This window comes from Melospiza melodia, chromosome Z (genome assembly GCF_035770615.1).
Source record: "Melospiza melodia melodia isolate bMelMel2 chromosome Z, bMelMel2.pri, whole genome shotgun sequence".
Lineage (NCBI taxonomy): Eukaryota > Metazoa > Chordata > Aves > Passeriformes > Passerellidae > Melospiza > Melospiza melodia.
The window spans coordinates 60,829,058-60,848,935 of NC_086226.1; the positions used below are offsets into that span (position 1 = coordinate 60,829,058).

The 19,878-nt window shown below is 39.6% G+C and overlaps 1 protein-coding gene across 1 annotated transcript; it reads right to left on the reverse strand.

Annotated features, from left to right (window-relative positions):
- Window positions 1–3,490: 3,490 nt before the first annotated feature.
- Window positions 3,491–19,579, reverse strand: ISOC1 (isochorismatase domain containing 1). Its single transcript, XM_063180039.1, has 5 exons — window positions 19,265–19,579; window positions 9,734–9,853; window positions 9,363–9,566; window positions 8,856–8,972; window positions 3,491–4,972 (listed from the first exon to the last, which is right to left on the reverse strand). Exons 1-5 carry the CDS (start codon window positions 19,562–19,564, stop codon window positions 4,826–4,828), a joined length of 888 nt encoding a protein of 295 aa, XP_063036109.1. The 5' UTR covers window positions 19,565–19,579; the 3' UTR covers window positions 3,491–4,825.
- Window positions 19,580–19,878: the final 299 nt, after the last annotated feature.

The window sequence follows — 19,878 nt, forward strand, 5'->3', positions numbered from 1 at the left end:
TGGCATTGATGTTTCTTGTCACCTTTCACCCATGCATCAAGCAGCTCACTGTTATCAGCACCAACAGAGCTGGCTGTTGCTAGCAAACAACACAGTAATCAATACATTCCTTGGAAAAAAGAATTTTTACTAGCAACATCCAGCAGGGTTATTCAATGTGACAAACCCCCAAGATTTTCAGTGCCTGAGTAGAAATGTAAGAAAACTGAACAATGCCACCATGCACATACACACGCAAACAGAAGATATATAATGGCTGAAATTCCTCTAAGTTTGTGGGTCTTAAGCTATCCAGAGACCTAAAGTGGAAACACTGATGCCACAAGTTGACTAAATGCTTTGCTGAACAGTTAGCTTATTCCCATTAGCAAAGATTCCTACTTTATGAAGTCTTCCCTGTCTGCAGTGCCTCAATTCATGTCCCTTTGAAATTATTAACATACCAAATGAAATCCTTACATTTTGAATCAAAAACTGAAGGTCAGAATGCTGCCATATAGCACAAGTAATACCTGTATTGGGAACATCAGTGCCAAGTATGTGGTGATCTTCAGTCTTTCTCCAAAGCCTTCTCCTTCATTTGATAGCAGAATATTTGCCCTTCCAGGTGGCAATTTTTGTGCTACTTAGAGCCAAAATATGCTTAGCAGTCTGCTTTTTGGACAGTTATAATGAAAACAAGGTAAAATCAGTACAGGAAGAAAATGAAGGGCACAGTAAGATAGAGGCAATGACTGCTGTGACCTACTCAGTTTTTGAAAATCAAGGTATGTAACTCTGTATTAGCAATGTTCCAGCTTCCTAACACCCCTACGCAAAAAAAAAGAAGCAAACCAGTAATAATTAGAAAACTTTTTCTTTCCCATTTTGCCTTTGCACTTCACCATCTATTCTCTATTAACTGCTCTCTTCATTTGTTTGCTCAATCTTCTCTCTTGAGCAGATAAAAAGGTTTCATTAAAGTAAAGCCTAATGCTGTCAGTGGCAGGAGAGCTGCCAACCCTGGCGGTTTTCATAAGTCCATTAAGCTGACCTAAGCATGCTAATACTTAATAAATTCCCTCCATTCACAGCAGTCCTTTGCAAATATCCTTTTATCTCATATGGAAAACTAGGTTAGGCAATGCAAATGAGTAATAAAGGACCAGACCCCACATTCTGGGGTGTATTTATGTATACACACATTTGCACCTAAGAGGGGAAGCACATACAATCAATTGCAATCTCTGCTGTACCAGAAGTACTAATTGAGATTACAGAAAGAGCTAACAACAACTTGATATGAGTATTCAAATTACTAAGATGAAAATGGCACTGGACAAACAAAACAGATCTTTTTTTCATGGATTTCCTTCACTACTTCATTTGATGAGCAGATTTTCTAAACCTTTTTCAAGGACATCTGCTATACCTATTCAGTACATTTTATCTCTAGTTTATCCAGCAAGCAAAATAACCCCAAACCCCAGATTCTAAAAATCACTGCCATCTTCTGCCATTACCAGTTAAAGTGGAAAAAAAAACACTTGGAAGAACAAGTGGACTGCAAAGCACCACCAGTCAGCACCATCCCTTACCAAAGGAAAAGTGTTTAACATCATTTGTCTATCCAGACGTCCAGGAATAACTTTTTAATTAAAACAAAGCTTTTAAAGCAACAAAGTATCTAGCCTTCATGTCTTCCTTAAGAGAAAAACAGTCTGCAGCAGTAGAAAATGACTGATTGGAATTCTCTCCTTAAAGGCTAATGTAATTGTTCAGATAAAGTAATAAATATGGGGGCACAGTGTGGAGCGGAGAGAGAGTTTCCTATGTCTAATAAGAAATGTACTCAATAAGCAGCAGGATTTAAGTAAACATGTGCCTGACAGCTACTAACAGACAAACGCAAAAATGATGGTGAAACAGTCCAACACCATAATTTCTTCAGCCATAATAGAAAACATTAACTCACAACAGCTGATATTTTATTCATTCTCTGTTTTCAGGTTTTGCAAAGGTTACTGGAAACCCTACTCAGTTTAGTTCATACAAAATTATAATGCACATGGAAACATAATAAAAGGACCACAGTTCTGTGAATACACAGGATGACATTTTAAACACAAAACCTAAACTGTCCTAATAAGAATAAAATACTCATCTTGTAAGGATCTAGCAAATTAAAACTAATCACACATACATCTTGCTATACTTAATGCAGCATTTATATCAGCTACTGCAGTGAGGTAAACAATGTATTAGCAACCTTGCACAGGACCAGAACTCCTACAAGGGAAAATAAACCACCCTTCTCCATCAAGAAGTGTCTTTCTCCTTCCCCAAGAAAAGAGAAATGATGCTGAAGCCACCTAGAGCAGGTGACAATTGTACTCCTTAGCCATAGCTGTGGTGAAGTTTTCAAATACAGAAAAGCTTGACAGAGAGCTTCTTCACCATCAGCTGAGTATACCCTTAAGCAATCCCCCTCCACTTTACTTCATTAATTTATTTCCTATCCTCGCAGAACAAAACAGTACTTACTCTACATAGCGTAACAGCCCACAGGCCTCTTCTCTAACGACTCATTTCTGCTGTTCTGCTGCATTGGAACACCCACTTGTCACACAACAGAAAATATGAAATATGGATGAGTTGAGAGCAGTGAAGAAGCAAAGGAAATTTTGTCCTGTGAATAAACTTACTTTAGGTAAGAGAAACATGGCAACATTTTTTTCCTCTTCTTTTTAAATAAACACTTGTACAATCTCATCTGAATGACCCACGTGATGCTGAATGATGCATCCATCTAACAAAAGATGAATGTATTTCATCCCTACATTCACATCTAAGAGCTCCATTTCATAAGATAACCCTGGGTATTTCTGAATTTCTGAAAAGAGAAATGTAAATGAAGATGCAACATCTGTCCTTCGACTTACTTTTCTATGAAAGTGGTAAAATTTTAGTAACAATACCATTACCTCTTAAAAGTCCATGCATTTGTTTTTGAAGCAACTGATAGGGTTTCAAAAATAAACGTGGGAAAAAATGCTACAGTTTTTCCTCCAATTACTGTCTCCTGGTACCATCAACACATAATGGCAAGAACGGCAATAAACTCATTATTTCATAAGAAATTTACAGCATTTTTGTGCACAGCTGTTGATTTGATTTATATAAGCGAACTTTGTACTGCTAAGAAACACAATTAATATACGAGGAAAGAAGGTTAAAAGTAGGTCAGCGATAGAGCAAGCGTTCTTAACCCAACTAGCATTCCAGCCTCCAGCTTGAAGTATAATGTTAATTCCTCATATTCTAGAGTGTTAAATAACACTGTAACTAGATGCTGAAGACAAGAATCATTCAACATTATCCACCCTTGATCTTTACACAAAATTCCCATGACATCCATAGAACTTCTACAGCTGTACAAACTAGAATAAAGTCCATGGCAAACACAGGATTTCAGGATTTGCTCTACAATAAATATCACAAGCAAAAAAGAGACAGCAAATGTTAACTTTTTATTTCTTTTGAACATATAAAGGTTATATGAAATAATTGAAATTATTTTTATTTATGAAACAATTCTTTTAGAGCCATCTTGTGGGGAAAATAAGCAATTTAAAACAATACATATACTTTAATAGCTTTTCTACCAAAAAGATCAGTGGTTATGTATGACATCTTCTAGTACTCTTTAAAAAAAATAAATGTCTCAGGCACACTGTAAACTTTATACAACATTGTTTAATCCCCTAGAACATGAAGGAAGTGCCTTTATGAATAATCACTTGTTAAAAGATTAGTTCTAGATAGAAAAAATATATATCATAATGTTAAAGATGCTATTTTTCTGAAGAATAATTTTAGACCAGATTCTATTCACACTCCACCCAACTACAGACCACAAAAAAGCACGAAAACCAAAAGAGGCTAAACCTTCTTTCAGAGCCCTCTTGAGTAAATTAGACAGAATTATTCAATCTAACTAAACAGGGGGTAAAACAAAGCAAAATAAATCTAAACATATTAGTAGATTTAGCACACGAACCTGTAAAGTTTTCATTATTAAACATCCTTAGCATTTCCAATTTAAAGCTTTGGTAATATTCCTAGGTTCTGAAGGAGTTTACACCAGTTGTTTATAAAGAAGTCATTACACAACAGTCTTCTGTTTGTATACACTTAAGGAAAGTACAGCCTTGGGCAGTCAATTTCAGTATAATCAGAAGTCATGATGCAGACTTCAGCTACCTAGGGCAATCAAACATCAGCTCTGCTTGACTTATGTGTCTTGCCTCAAAGTGCTTAAATTTTATCCTAGAGAACAAAAGCGCACATATAGGTCATATATCTTACTCAGTTTTAACTTTTGCCCTAATAAAATACTTCAATTATATAGAACATTAAAGCATATCACATCACATTTATCCAACAAGTAATTATCTTCTATTAATACAAAAGTAAAACAGGACATCACAGAACAACTGCAAAGCACACAATCAAGGGGTGTCACAGAAATATGCATTTTTTTGAGCTGTTACAATCAGTGTATAGCATAGACTAGCAGGCACCTCTGTTAATTTATTTTTTTAAATAAAGAAATTTGACAACAAAAGGGTCCTATGATACCTGAAACTTCTGACAGCTGTAACTAAACAGAACACACTTGCACCCAGACATATAACCAGACAATTTTACTAAGGCAAGTACAAGTATGTAAATTTTTATTTTTACACTCCTACCAGACTTCGAGTGAAAGAACATGTATGTGTGCACTTATAGCCTTCCTTCCTCTGTAAAGAGGACAGTGAGATCTGCTTCCTCCATACCTGCTTTAAACTTTGGAAAGGAGCCCTGACTCAGGGGCACTTGCCTTAATGAGATTTTGAATTTCTTTGAATTTCGGATGTTCTTTATCAGCTACCAGCTGCAGCAATATCGCTTCGCTAGTAGTAACTATAATTCCAGTACGTGCAAGACGCTGAAAAATAAAAGAGCGGAGAGAAATCATGTAAGGTATTTGCAAATGTGAATGAGTGGATTTTGAAAGAAAAGATAGATAGCATTTTTAAAAACATCTCCTATGAACAAAAGTACTGCCAATTCCATTCCAGCATTTCTTAGTGGTGTAATTTATAAAGCTAGGATGAAAAGCTGACAGGGTTTAGACTTTCCTATGGCAAAAGGCTGCCCTGGATTACAAGTAAGGCTTTCTACTTGAAGTAGATTCTTTCCCCAAGTCAGATTTAATAGGCAGCAGCCCCACACATCTTAATAACAACCCCTTCCCCTTGCATAACCCAGAGGACAGCTTTTTTCACTCTCATGCAGATGAAAGGCCTGGGGAAAAAATAAAATAGCAAGGTCCAACTGAACAGCATTAAGCAAGAAATTATAACAATTTCTCTCTCAGTCCTTGTTATGTACAACTACTTCAGCTTTTGGACTACAGAGCACACCTAGTAGCAATAATTTCTGGAAAAGGAGGAAAAATCTCTTCTACAGACATTATAAATCATACTGGTACAACAGCAGCTCTTTTTAAATGATGTTTCATTACAGACAGTAACCCCAGTCAGTTCTCACAGGCTATAGGATAAAATATACAGCTGCAGAGAAAGCAAAACCAAAAGAAGTCTGCTAGATCTTGTAAGTGTGCAACTCAACAGGGCTTGGGCTTCACGTAGCCCAAGGCACAGGACTTACTGTAAAGTTACTGGACTTTTAAAAATGTGGTTGTTGCTTACATAACAAAGTTACCCTCACCAAAAGCTTATCAACCCATGTCCGCCATCATCTTCCCAGCCACCATACAGATGCTTTGGCAGTAAACCTCTTCACAGAGTCAGCTTTCCCTCCCTCATCCTCGATGCAGCTGCATGCTCCACCAAATGGGAGCAGGGTCTAACGGGATCCTGAACGGGCTGAGGGAGGGCTAGCAGCAGAGAACAGACAATATGTACATACAAGTTTCAACTGTAATCATTAAAGCAAAGAGAAGCTCCAAACTCTCTAGCTCTTCAATTACAAACCACCTGATGGGTGAAAGTTATTAACTTTAAGGGACCAAAAGTAAAGTATATGTACCTACAGCCTACATAACAACAAACTAACAACATTGGATTTACTGAATTCAATACTTCCTACTTGCCATTCTTTCCTCAGCTCTCCTACTCAGTATAGCCATATTTGTTAAACTTCACATGCATACAAAAAAGAAGAAAAATAGAAAAATTAATAAGAAATATTATAGCAATGTTTTATTATAGCAATGTTTTGAACGTGAGCCTCTTCAAGAATACAAAGGTTTTGGTTTTAACTAGCATGGATGAGAAAAAAAATCTAGACCCTTAAAAATCATTTCTGTCTGTGAAATGTTGGTTGAAAAGAGAGAACACCTTCTCTTTAAAAGCAAAACACACCGTAACACGTCAAAAGAGGCTGACATTGACTTATATCTTCTCTAGGACTAGATATTATTTTTATAAATTTTAGATTAGCAGAAAATAAGAGATGTGTTTGCTAAGTATATTAGATGATTTCCAAGGAAATCACAAGTTTTCTTAGAAGAGAGTCTTTGAGAAGGAAAGTATTGACAGTATGTTGCATCCACACTGCAGAAAAAACTAGAAAAGACAAAGAACAAAAAAGAAATCCAGCAGGAGCAGATGAAGGTGTCTCAATCTGAGACCAAGCACTGGTATAAGATATCTTCATCAGACAGGGCAGATTCAGAATAGTCACATCCTTGAACTTTTGGGCTGAGTTATTTCATCAATGAAAATTTCAAGATTTTTTTTGTTTCTGAGAGGTTTTTTAACTAGAAGTTGTTGCCTGCTGTCATTTTTAAGCACACAACAGAAGTGGAAACAACCTGTTATCCAAGCAGACATGAACGCTTTCATTACCAATTAAGTCAAATTGCACCTCCTAGTACACCACTCAAATATTTGTATATTCATCACCAGTACAATCAAAACACATGCTATGCGATGGGAAATGCGGAGAACTGAAGGGGCAGGTGGGACCAGATGGGAGTTATTTGGGGCTGCTGAGGTTATCACTGCAAAGTTCTCTTTATTATTCCTGAAAGGTCACTGTAAATAGAGAAGGGCTGTGTTATTGTGAAAAGGCAAATCTTACATTGATCTTCCCAGGAAGGTACGGAAAAGGGTCCAGGAACCCTGGTCAATAAAACTCACCTCAGCTCACCAGCTTGTGTAAGTTTGCACAAGAGACAACATTAAAATCATTTATTAAAAGAATGTGACTAGGAACTGTGAGCTGTATGGTGAAACTAAAGCAGGATTATGCAAGACTTTGGTACGTTGCCCACCTCCCCCATAATGCCACAGTCAATCGGCATTAAGGACATGTCCAATACATGTCCGTTTCTCCTGGTCTCCTCCTCCCAAGCATGCCCATGTCTTGCTTGCTCTAGCCCACATCACTCGGTAGCACTTTTAAGTGAGGCTCTGTAACACAAGAAGCAGACAATGTTGGTATGTGCTGCTGCCATGTGCAGCAGAGAAGATGTTACTGCTGGCTCAACTCCACATGGCAAGCGTTGGCTCACTCATATTGTAATGACTGACAACACAAGAGACTACAGAAAAACGCTTTCTTTGGCTTACTGAGAACACATTGCAAAGGTGTACTAAAAAGTTACCAAAAATGGAAAAATTTACAGCTTCTAAGATCAATACCTTTTAGCCTAGAAAGTAAAGCAAAGCTAGCTAGTCACTGTTTTAACCTTTATTACATTGGCCCAACTTCTATGCTTACAGACACATTGTAAGTAACAAATGTACAAAAACATACACAATAAGGCCATAATAAGGTCACAATAAGGCCAACAGATTTCAGGTTTTCTGTATTTGTTTTGTCTCCTACTGCTGCTGCACCATATTGATTTGGGAAGTCCATGACTTCAGTCACTCCTGTACTCTGTGTGTGTCCCTATGCTCTATGTGACAGTTGACATTAGGTTTCCACTTAATCAAAGTCACGGGTTTCATCAATCACTGTGTGCTGGGGATTTCTCTTTAGTCTTTAAGAAATTAAGTCTTCTCAAAATCTATGAAAAAGCATAACATGCTGTGGTTATCATTAGTTTCTACTTCAAATAATTATTAGAGCCTAAGGCAAAAAATTGCAATACTTAACGTATCTATCGGGTTTTGACTTTCAACAGTGATGCCTGTAGGCAAATTAGGAGTACACCATCAAAAAATCATTTTAATGAATTTGCTACAACATAGTTGTATGTGCTTTTAAATCTTCTTGCTACATTTATCTCCACTTTCTCAACATTTAGTTTGCCTAAGCTCCTAAAAGCAGGGGGGAGGGGAATCTTTACTATAATCAGGGTCTTGCGATTAAGCTTTAATTTGCACTGATGAAGAAAAGCAGGAGGAGGGACAGAGGTACAAGGAGATTTGAACAGGATGACATACTGTATTTCGTTGCACTTCAAGAATTTCCACACCTGAATAAATACACTTTGGAACAAAGAAGCCAAAAGCTATAGCACTTTTACTCTGCTGTAGAGATAACACTGCATAAAGGGACATGCTAAAATACTAATGTCTATACGGAGCAATCTATATTGTATGAAAAAATCACTGCTAAATTCCAAACATTCCAAACTGGGTTATGCATATTAAATTATAATTCAAGGAGATTAAAAAAAGCCAGTACTTTTTCTCCATTTTCAATGCTATTTTAAGAATCAGAGTACTCATCTCTTCTCAAATCTAATTTTATCCACTGCTTTGTCCATAGAAAATCCTTGTTAGCCTACAATAAGCAGAGAACTTAATATACCAACCCAAGGTGAAGAAAGCCTTGCCTAAGAAACTTACTTCAAGAGCAAACATTCTGTCCATCATACTTCTTGATGAGGTGGCGTCAGCTACAATATGAACTTCCAGACCTCTGCCAATTAATTCCAATGCTGTTTGCTGGATACAGACATGAGTCTACAGGGGCGAAATCAAAGGTAGAAAAGCCACCAACAAACCATTATTATGAAATGAAAGTCACACAATCACAAAGTAGAGTACATAATTAATTAGAGTTCAAATACGTATTTTTCTACCCCTGGCAGTATGAGGGAACTCAATATGCATTTTAAATGCCAGTTGAGATTGTGACAAGTGCCTGTAGTTTATAAGTATCTCATCTCAAATTCTTTAATGAGATAATATTAATGACAACACAAAAATAATTTATTCTGTAGAGGATATCTAAGCTCTAAGTACTATAAATTATATAAACTGAGTTGGTTTGTTTTAATTACACAAAGTGAGGCCCCTTTGATGGCCAATAAACATTACCATAAACCAGTATCAGAATGGCAATACGCCTACCTCTACTCCAAAGAGGACAATACTCCGGACGCCAGGGATCTCTGCTAATGCTGCTTCAACTTCTGGCAGCACCATTGAAAATTTTGTCTTGGGAAGCACAAGTTTAGCTCCTGTTAAATCAATTTCTTGCACAGTGCTGCCAAGACCTTTAGGATACTGTTCAGTGACAATAACTGGAATTCCCAAGAGCCGTGCACCTTGGAGCTGTAAGAGGACAGAGAGGAAAACATTTTTAAAAAAAAGAAAAAACAGAAAAAGTAGAAAAACAATAACAAAGACATTGTTGTTACCTAATACTAAGTAATGGTTAGACTGTATGTAAAATAATAAAAAAAGTTTGCAACAAGTGATCAGAACTCACTATAACATACCAGTCGTTGGCCCACGCTGATGATATCACCAAAGTATTTGATAGCAGGCCGGAATCGCTCTTGCATGTCACAGCAGAAAAAAACAGTGCTTGAGGGTGTCAAGTTGCCCAAAGTAGTAATCTGAAAAAAAAAAAGAAAAAAAGGTAATGTTTTCCATGGCAGTGGATATCCCTTCAGAAATGTAGCAGAATGAGGAAGAGTTTGCAATACATCTGCTAGATTATGGATTTATGTTACTTTGAGTCAAAATAGGAGACAAGTTTTTCAAGCTTGATTTTGGTATGTTTCTGAAGTAAAATGAATAGCTGATACTGAACAGTACGGTATAGTCATCAATATATAATCACAATTTTATTAGGTGGGAAGCATAATTCCGCATAAATGTACATGGATATTTCTGAACTCTGAAGGGGGGCAGAGGAACACACCACCTAAATCATAGCAAAAAAAAAAAAAGTACCAAAAGCAAAATTACACTCTTCAAATTCATTTTTAAATCCACAATTCTTGGAACTGAAATAGACCCAGGATACATTAAAGTTTAAAAACTTCATACTTCCACTTGCTTTCAAATATTGTATGTGTATATATATTCAATACTTCCATTGTGTAGTCAATTTGATTTGTCTATGACATCTTTTAGCACAAGTCTGATGAAAGCCCAAGGCTAGAAAGAAAGTAGAGGAGACTGTAAATATTAGAAACCAAACAATGCATTTTAGTGACAAAAGTAATCTCCTAGAGTTTCCCTTATACAAGGTACCAAGTAGGGTGGAAGGGAGGGGATAAGAAAAATAAACCAAATACTTAACTTTCTTACACTTAGAAAGAGTGCTTTGTATTTTTATAGATAAATTACTTTCACTACCTGTCAAACCAAAGTATAGGGCTTCAGATGGAAGCTACAGGGAAATAAAAGAGCTACATACTATCATTTAGTTGTAAGGCAACTCAAGAGAAATTACATCCATTCAGGAGCTTCTCAGCAGACACATAAATCTAATTGAATAAAGAGCTTCTGGGAAGTATCCAATAATTATATACACTTCATTTCCTGCAATCTGAGGTTGTAATGTTTTAAACTGAAAGAAAATTACAAAATCGGTAAAAGAATGTATTTTGGAAGAGTGCAGGTGTATTGGGTTAATGTGACAAGGTTTTGGTTGTGGGGGGAGGCTGTAAGGGTGGCTTTTGTGAGATGCCAGAAACAGCCTCATGTCAAGAGAGCACTAATGCCAGCTGAATCCAAGACAGATCTGCTGTATCAGTGATGCTGGTGACAACTCTATGCTAACATATTTAAGGAAGGGTAAAAAAACCCACTGTCCAACAGCAGCTGTGAGAGGAGGGTGAGAATATGTGGGAGAAAGAGCACTGCAGACACCAAGGTCACTGCAGAAGGAGAGGCAGGAGGTGCCCCAAGTGCTGGAGCAGAGATTCCCCTGCAGCTCCTGGTGCAGACCAAGATGAGGCAACTGTGCCCCTGGAGCCCATGGGCTTCCATAGCGGAACAGAAATCCACCTGCAGTCCATGGAGGACCCCACAGCAGAGCCCTGAAGAAAGCCTGCAATATGCCTTAAAGAAGGCTGAGACTCTGAAGAGCCCGCTGAAGTGACTCTCTGAAGTGAACTGTGACTCTCTAGAGAGGAGCCCAAGCGCAGAATGTTTGGGAAGGATGCATATTTGGGAAGTTCATTACATACTATCTCACACAGGAGGGACCCCTCTCTGGAGCAGGGGAAGAGTGTGGAAAGAATGAGTGGGAGAGGTGAAGTTTTATGAACTGACCACAAACGCCATTCCCCACCCCTCTGTGCTGCTTGAAGGGAAGAGGTAGAGAAGCTGGATCTAGAGCTAAACCAGGGAAGAAGGGAGGCATAGGGAAGAGGTGTTTTTACATTTGTTCTTATTTCTGATTATTTTACTTGGTTATTGATTAGCACTATATCAAACTGATTTCCCCAAGTCTGTTTTTTCTATTACGGTAATTGGCAAGATTCCTCTCTGTCCCTATCTTGACGCACAAGCTTTGTCATATTTTCTCCCCTCTGCCCTACTGAGGACAACTGATGGAGCAGTTTGGTGGGCACGTGGTGACCAGCCAAGGTCAACTCACCACAAAGGAATTGGGAATTGATAAATATTCATTACAAAACTTTCACTGATTCAACACGTCTCCAGAGTAAAATGATGCTCATCTCAATTCCCAAGGCCATGCTTAATAATAGCAATGCTTAAACATATGCAATGGCCTCTTCAAACTGTTGGGAAAATTACCTGTATGCTAACAATTGCAAATACTAAATTTCCTCAATTCTCAGATTCATTACACCTCTACTGCCAAAGCAGCAAGCATTCATAAACAGGGTTCCTCCAGTCCTTGTGAGCCAAACAGCAACACTTCTAATACTAGCAGTTACAGAGGCAAACGCAGTAACCACCACAGTGCAGATGATGTAACACTGGGCTCACTGATACCACAGGAAGAGAGAAGAGCATCACAACAGGCATTAGGGAAATCTTTTTCACCGGAAGATACAGCTGCACTGAAAAAATTTACCACAGATGTGAGACTTTCAATCCTATGAGATTTTCAGTATTCAGCAATGCAGCAGCTGATTTGATCAAGGGGCCAGGGAAGGCAGCCTCTAGATACTTTTCCCAAGTAACACTTCTGCAATTCTACAGCAGGTAATAAATGAGGTCTGGGACCAAGAAAGATTGGACATAAAATTAAATAACCACCTTGTTCTTGAATACCATCCATCATACCCCACCATTTGCCTGAACAATGAAAAAAGGCAGTTGGCAGGCAGTATTAATGTACAATTCAACACCACAGGAAACACATACTGTGACCCATTCCAGCTCTGGCACTTACTACCATCACAGAAGTCAATCATGACATTTAATTTTCCTACTGCTCAGCAATAAAAACAGAAAAACTGGAATAAACAATACTTATAAGTGTGGTTCCTACTCATAAAATGTGCCATTTTGTCTTAGCATTTACATGACAAGCAAAGACTATAACTTTCTCCTATAAATCTTTCCATCACTTTAACAGCTGCACCAGAGGAGGTTTAGGTTGGACATTAGGAAGAATTTCTTCACAGAAAGGGAGATTAGATATTAGAATGGGCTGCCCAGGGAGAGGTGGAGGTGCTGTCGCTGAAGGCATTGAAGGAAAGACTGAAGGTACCACTTGATGCCTTGCTCTGATTGATATGACAGGGTTCAGTCATAGGCTTGACTCAATCTCAGAGGTCTTTTATAGTCTAACTGATTCTGTAATTCTGTAATTTTTTAACATCTGTCTGAACCACAAACCATCATTGACTACAGAATGACCAATGTGAAGTTAATCTACTGCCTTGATATGCACCTTCCTCTGCCAGTGCAGCAGATGGCACCACCACCCCTAGCAGAGGAACAAATGTGAAGAGAGTTGGAAAGTCTTCAAGAAGCAGCATAGTCTTGCCCTACAGAAGGATCAAACAAACATAAATAATATTCTTCACAGATGACCACATGGTCTGACCCATCAGAGACAGAACTCTTGTAAAACCCATCCCACAGCTCTGTTACCTTTGCCTTTCAGTGTTTTCTCATCCACAGCTCCTTTGCACACATTTATGAGTACTACTTCCAGTTAGCTCCACAGTGAATTTGAAACACAAGCGCATTACAACCCTCCTTCACATGGATAACCATGTCCAAAACTTATTACCAGACCTTAAGAATCAGACCTTTAGGTCTCCCTTTAGGCCTTCCTTTCCCACTCCTTATTCTAAAAATGTATTGAATGCTTTTAGTATTTCTTCCTACAAATTGTTTTCATGGTCCTCCCTGGGGTAGTTTTCAAACTGCAGTCTGGAACCAGGCACTCAATACTACTCAATCACAACAGTGTTTCTCTGCCCATACTACTTCACTGCTCTAGCAGGGCCTCAAATATCAGCCAATTCACAGCCCTTCCAGGCCCTGTTTATTCTGTACTTTTCAGTACAGTATCTGCTCTTTTCATAATGGACGATACTTTGACTCCTGAGTACATTTTAGACTTATAAATCATCCCCTGAACTCTCCCTCATCTTCTGTTTGTATAGCTGATTATTTCTACATTGCTACTTCCATTTTGAAGTGCATCTTATGGCACCCTGTTTTTCCAGCTTGTCCTGAAATACCTGAAGTCTGCTTTTTCAGATGCTTGCAGCTCCTTCCAACATGGGATCTTCTGCAAAAACAGTATTTGCCCTATGTTTTGTCAAGAAGAACACTGGAATAATTAAAAACAGTGGATTTGGAAGCCATTTTATAGAGCACAATTAAATTTTATTCTGATTTGACAGTGAAGTGCAGAAGAAAACTGACTGTGTTTCAAGCCACAGAGTATTCTTACTATAGACTTCCACAGAATCTCATATGTTTATGTAAAGAAGCACAGGGAGCTGGAGCAAAAGCACTATATCTGCTTTTCTTTACTGTCAAGTTGGTTTCATATGATTTAATTTATGCCTTCAGATTCATGCCAGCACCTCTCTAAAATAAAGTTGTGTCAACTGTATATTTGCTAAATAAAAGCTTTTACAAAGTCTAACACAAATAATTTGTATATTGATTTTTCTATTTATTTCTGATTAGCTTGCAATCTGAATTGTGGCAGAACAAGAGGAAAGTGGAAGAGAAGCTAACATCAAAGAGTCAACACTTGCTGGTGTTACATGGAAGACCAGATGTAGGCAGTGCAGAGTGCAGCAGAAAGCAGTTTGAAACTCAGTTTCATAAATAGTAGCTAACAGAGTCCATAAATACATTCATGTAAGCATTTGCTATGTATAAAGGAAAGGTTTAGTTTACTAGTTCTTTAGTGTGCCACATAAATCCTACAACTCACTTGCTTTCAATGCCATCCTCCTCATCTGCAAGAATGCTGTGACACTTCCACTTCACATCTGGCAGTGAAAATCACCCAGATCTCCCCAGTGCAACATCCCAAAGAGCTGGGGTGAGGGCAAAACTACACCTAAACATCCAACCTGGGCTGGCACATCAACACCTGTTTGACTTCACTGCAGAAAGTGGCAAGCTGGGCAAGGACTGTGAGCCACTGCAGCCACACAGTATCTGCCTGAATCCACCCTGCATATTACATCTACTCAGCTGCAATACCATTAAACAACCTGAACTCAAAATAAAAGTAAAAAAAAAAAAAACCACCAAAACCCAAATGACCTGAAGTTCACCTGACATACATAAGCATTTCCACTTGTTGCACTTCATTTCTCTTAGTTAGGATTTTATGTCCTCCAGCTGAAGGTTACCCACAGCACAACCAGAATAGGTACATCAAATGGTCAAGTAACCTGATGCAGCTCTTTTACCCAGCTAAAGAAGTCATCTCTAGGACCTTGTCCAGACCAGGATTTAAAGGTATGCTGTCACAAGTCACATACAGCTTTAAATCCTACTCTAGAAAAGACCTAGGTGGGAAAGGAGAGGTGCTTTTTCACATCTATTTATCATCTCTGCTGATTATTATTATTATTATAAATCAGACAAAAATGTGATTGAGATGAAGTACTATAATTATAGGTTCAGCTTTACAAAAATATTCACATATACTGACTGGCTTTTTACCTGTCCTTTACCTGTTCAAAGTCCGGGAAATCATTTCCTCACAGTATTTGTAATGAACAAGAAACTGGAAGCAAAAAAATAACCCCATTTGACATCACTAGTGATGTCATAAATCTCATGTCACCTACTAAATGTTACATACTAAAAGGGCAGACTGGGGGATGTTGCAACCTTGGTATTTCAAGAATGGCACAAAAGAGACAACAACAAAAAGAAGCTACCACCTTTTCTTCTGTATTTCTTAAAGAAAATTGGTAAGATTCCGTTGTACTTTGCTGCCTATATTTCAAATGTAAAAAAAATGAATAAATTCAGTTTGATGTATTTCAAGAGAAAAACAGGTGACAAGTACTTCAATTTAGAAACATAAATATTTATCTTATGCTAAGCTAATGTGCAGCCTTTTACATGTATTTCAGCATTTAAAATGGACAGACTTAGTTAAAATAACACATGACGTACATATAACTAATGTAGTACAAAAGTCTTCAGCAAAATTTAAGATTACTAAAATGCTTGTTACAGAGTAAAGATATACAAACAGGAGTCTGGATTTGAGAAAAAAAATCCTCTTTCAGTATTTTCAGCCCCTTTCCTCCCCCTTCTTTAAGGCCCCACATGTTGCTTTTCAAAATACTTATTTATTTAGGAATGTAACAATTTATCAAAAATTTTAATTTCACCCTAAAACCCCCAAATAGAATCCCTGCAATTTATGCTTTGGCTTTTCCTGCTCTTCAGAAAATGGACTTGGGTTCCTGAGTTAGTTAGTTCTAGCTCCAGACTATCTGAGCAATATCAGGTATATGCAATAACAGCGAAAATCTGTGTATTAATTGCTATATTTCATTTAGCTTATCATTCAGCAGAAGTTTTTTCAAGACAGATATGCCTGAGACACCAACCTCTCTCAAAAAACTAAACTGAAATAGACGTACTTTTATGCAATGGTTTCAGCAATAATTTTACCCTTTTAGCTTCAGTATCTTAAGGTTTACCAGTTGGTAAATACAGAGTACAAGTCCTCCTTAGGAGAAGCCCCCTTGAAGTTATGACAGTAACTGTGAAATAGCCTCTCTAGCTGCCTAAACTGCTCTATTACACAGCTGTAATGTGCATATAGCCGTCTTTTCTTTGGATATCACCAAAGTCTTTTTCCTTACTTCTCTCCTCCAAAAGCAGGTACAACAACACTACAGGAAAATACAATAACTTTTGTAGCACTATTCAACTGTATGTAGAGGTGATTAAAGTGGTCCTGCATTGCCTCATCCAAACTACAAATGTTATAGTCTCCCATTAAAAGACTTCTATAAGACTTAAAATTTATGAAAAGCAGATGCAGTCCCTCCGTTTGAGAGAGGCCTGAGGAAACGTCCCTCTCCTCTGCATGTCTGGGGTGGAGAAGATCCAAGTTGAGGAGTGGCAGCCAGGCAGAACATCACAGTGCAGTGCTCCCCACCAGCCTGCCTGGCCTGCTGCACGGCCATCAAAAGCTTAAGTGACTGTTTCGTGTCAGGACACCTGGACCAAACAAACGTACATATATGAGGATGGTACAAAGGCATAAAACAACGAAAGACCAAATGTCCCTGTACAGATCAAGCTTTGAACTGAGTTCATGGAGTGGCTTTCCAAGGGCAGCATATGGTAATTCCTCCATGAGATTACTGCCCCCCTGAGCTGCAGGGACAAGAAATTGAAACAGACCAGTTGAACATCATTTGATGCTGACATTCTGTGAGCTATTATACCAAAAGGCATCCTTCTATGACAGGCCTGCACAGGAGTTAAAATGGAAGGACAACATACCACAAATTAGCTGCCTTAAAGGTTAAAATCCTACCTCCAACTAAATGCATACATATACCTCATAAAACATGCATATAAAAACACTGAAATTATTGTCTAGTGATACAGCTGCTAGCACCTCTGAATTTTAATTTTAAATCAGAAATATCTTTCTAAATATGAAAGTCTAATCACATCAGCAAGCAAAAGTTGTCCCTCTTGAAACATACATCCAAAACAGGGATTCCACTGACTATGCCACACACAGAGTTGACAAATCAATGTTGTGTGTAACTGCAGATAAATCATGGAGGAAGGGAGGGAGGAAAAGCAGGAGGGAAGGAAAAAAGGGCATATAATAGTGGCAGTGCCTGAGTGAATACACAGAAAGTATAATATTCCCATCACTAAGTCCTAAAGGTCTTAAAAAGCTCAGCTGTGTCTGTATCATACCAAATGTTTCTCAAACAAGTGATCTCTGAGCACCTGTCTCTGGCTTAAGGCAAGCTGACTGACATCATTGTGATATCTCATTTGAGACATCTTCAGCTCATTCACAGCTGCTGAAACATATCAAGGAATAACCCACAAATACCATCCTTTTAATATCAACAGCTGCAACAGAACTGCAACAGTATTGGTGTAAGTAGGCAATCAAATAGGCAATAATGCATAAAATATTGGTTCATCCTGAATCCCTGCAGTCAAAGCCGTATAGCGCATTTGCACCCTGGGAGTGATGCATCCTTGTCTCAGTACTGACCTTTATTCCAAGACGTATGTCCTGCTACAAATGCTTGAGCTGCATTTACAGTTTCAGTGCAGAAGGCATCTGCAAGGGAGTCTTTGCAGAGTAGTGATCTGCATGCACAAATGAGAACCAAATTTTGACCTGAAACACTGTTATATGCCCAGAATACCCAAATTCTGTTTTTAAAATCCTTGCTTTCATTAACATCTATACCAACTCTTTTTGCAAGCCGGAAAGACTGTTCCTTTCCAGTTTTTCTGATTGGGCTCCCATAAATTACAACACAGAAACAGAAAAGTTTTTAAACTGAATATAATGAGTGTATATGATGTGCTAATCATTTATCAAACTAGTTAGCTCTTCTTAACCATTCTTTCCATATCTTAAGTTAAGAATGAAAGATGCCAAAGGCATCCTTAATATGAAAGCAAACAGACCACCTAGAGAGTTTATGCATACAAGACACTATGATTAAGCAGAGTTTACAAACAGGATTAATTACACATTTCTGAAAACATTAAGGAAAGACAAGCAATGTTTCAGCTCTCATGATAACACTTCTCTAACATCTGAGAAGTGTCAGCTAGGCAAAATAAAATTTCCTAATAATAATTTTTTTAAATGTTCAGAATGAAAACAGCAATTATGTGGGGTTTAATCCTGGGGTCTGTTTTGGTTTGTGGGGTTTTTTTAAGTTGAATTCTTCGATACTGGAAAAAGGAAGAAGCAATGTGTTTTGAGAGGAAGTATTAGAGCACAACTTGCGCCAATCTCTAGTGGGCATAAAAGTATCTTCATAGGAAAGCACACGTAACTGCATCTATCTGGCAATCTGGCTTCCTGGTTTGTGGCTACAGAACTATCAAGCTGTAGACCTGCATATCAGAAAGAGCTTTTTGAGGCAAAGAGGGATACAGAGGTCCTGATGAACTACAAGCCAAGATACCGAGCTCTGGCAGAGCCCACTTTACCGGCACTCTTGCAGTTTCCACCTCGCAGCATTACCCCCGGCTAAGGCCGGGTATGACCAGCCGCCTGATTTAGCGAAGAGCATTGATTACTTCAGCGACCTGACTTGTCTTCCCATTCATGACACCAAGTAACTTCTGGCCAGCCGAAGGCAAAGCCCGGTTACCACACGCGTGAGGCGCAAAGCGCACCTGCCTCCCCGGCTCGGGAAACCAAAAGTTTCCACGGAGAGACAACTGAGCGCGGGCGGCGGGGACGGCGCCCACGGTCCCAGCCGGCTCCAGGATCCCTCACTTCTCCCGGAAGGGGCCGGGGCTCGCCGCGGCAGGACGGGACGGGCTGCCCGCCCTCACACGCACCTGTGGCGGCCGGCTCTCACCTGGATCTGCAGCGGGACCAGGCGCACCTTGCAGCGCTCGTTGACCAGGAAGCCCTTCGGCAGGTCGATGTATTGGCTCCACTCCTCGGCGAAGAGCTGCACCACGAACTTACGGTGCATGTCTATCTGGTCCCCGTAGAGGCTAAGGAACTTCTGGATCAGCAGCTCGTAGCCGGCGCCGTGGGGCACACTGGAGGGCCGCGCGAAAACCGAGAAGCAGAAAAGGACGGGCACAGAGCCGCCGCCCGCTGGAGCGCAGCTCCCGCTGCCCGGAGCAGCGCCCGGCTCCGCCGCCGCCATGTTCAGGGACCGCCGCGCCGAGCCCCGCCAGCTCGCTGCGGTCCGCGCCACCGCTCCTCCTCCCGTCGCCTCCTCCCCCCCGACCGGCCGGGCGGTGCCGGCGGGCCCCAATCCCGGCTGCGGCTGCTCCTGCTCCTCCTCCCCGCCATGGGATTCGGCCCTGCCCCGCACCCCCACGGGGGTCGGAGCGGTGCCGGGGTGCCTTCTTCGGGCGGATACGGGGTGTCTTGGGCGGGGGCATGGTGCTTTCCCTGCTTAGGCGGACAGTGAGAAGAGCAGCCCCACACGGGCGCACTTGCCCTCGTCCGGGCGGA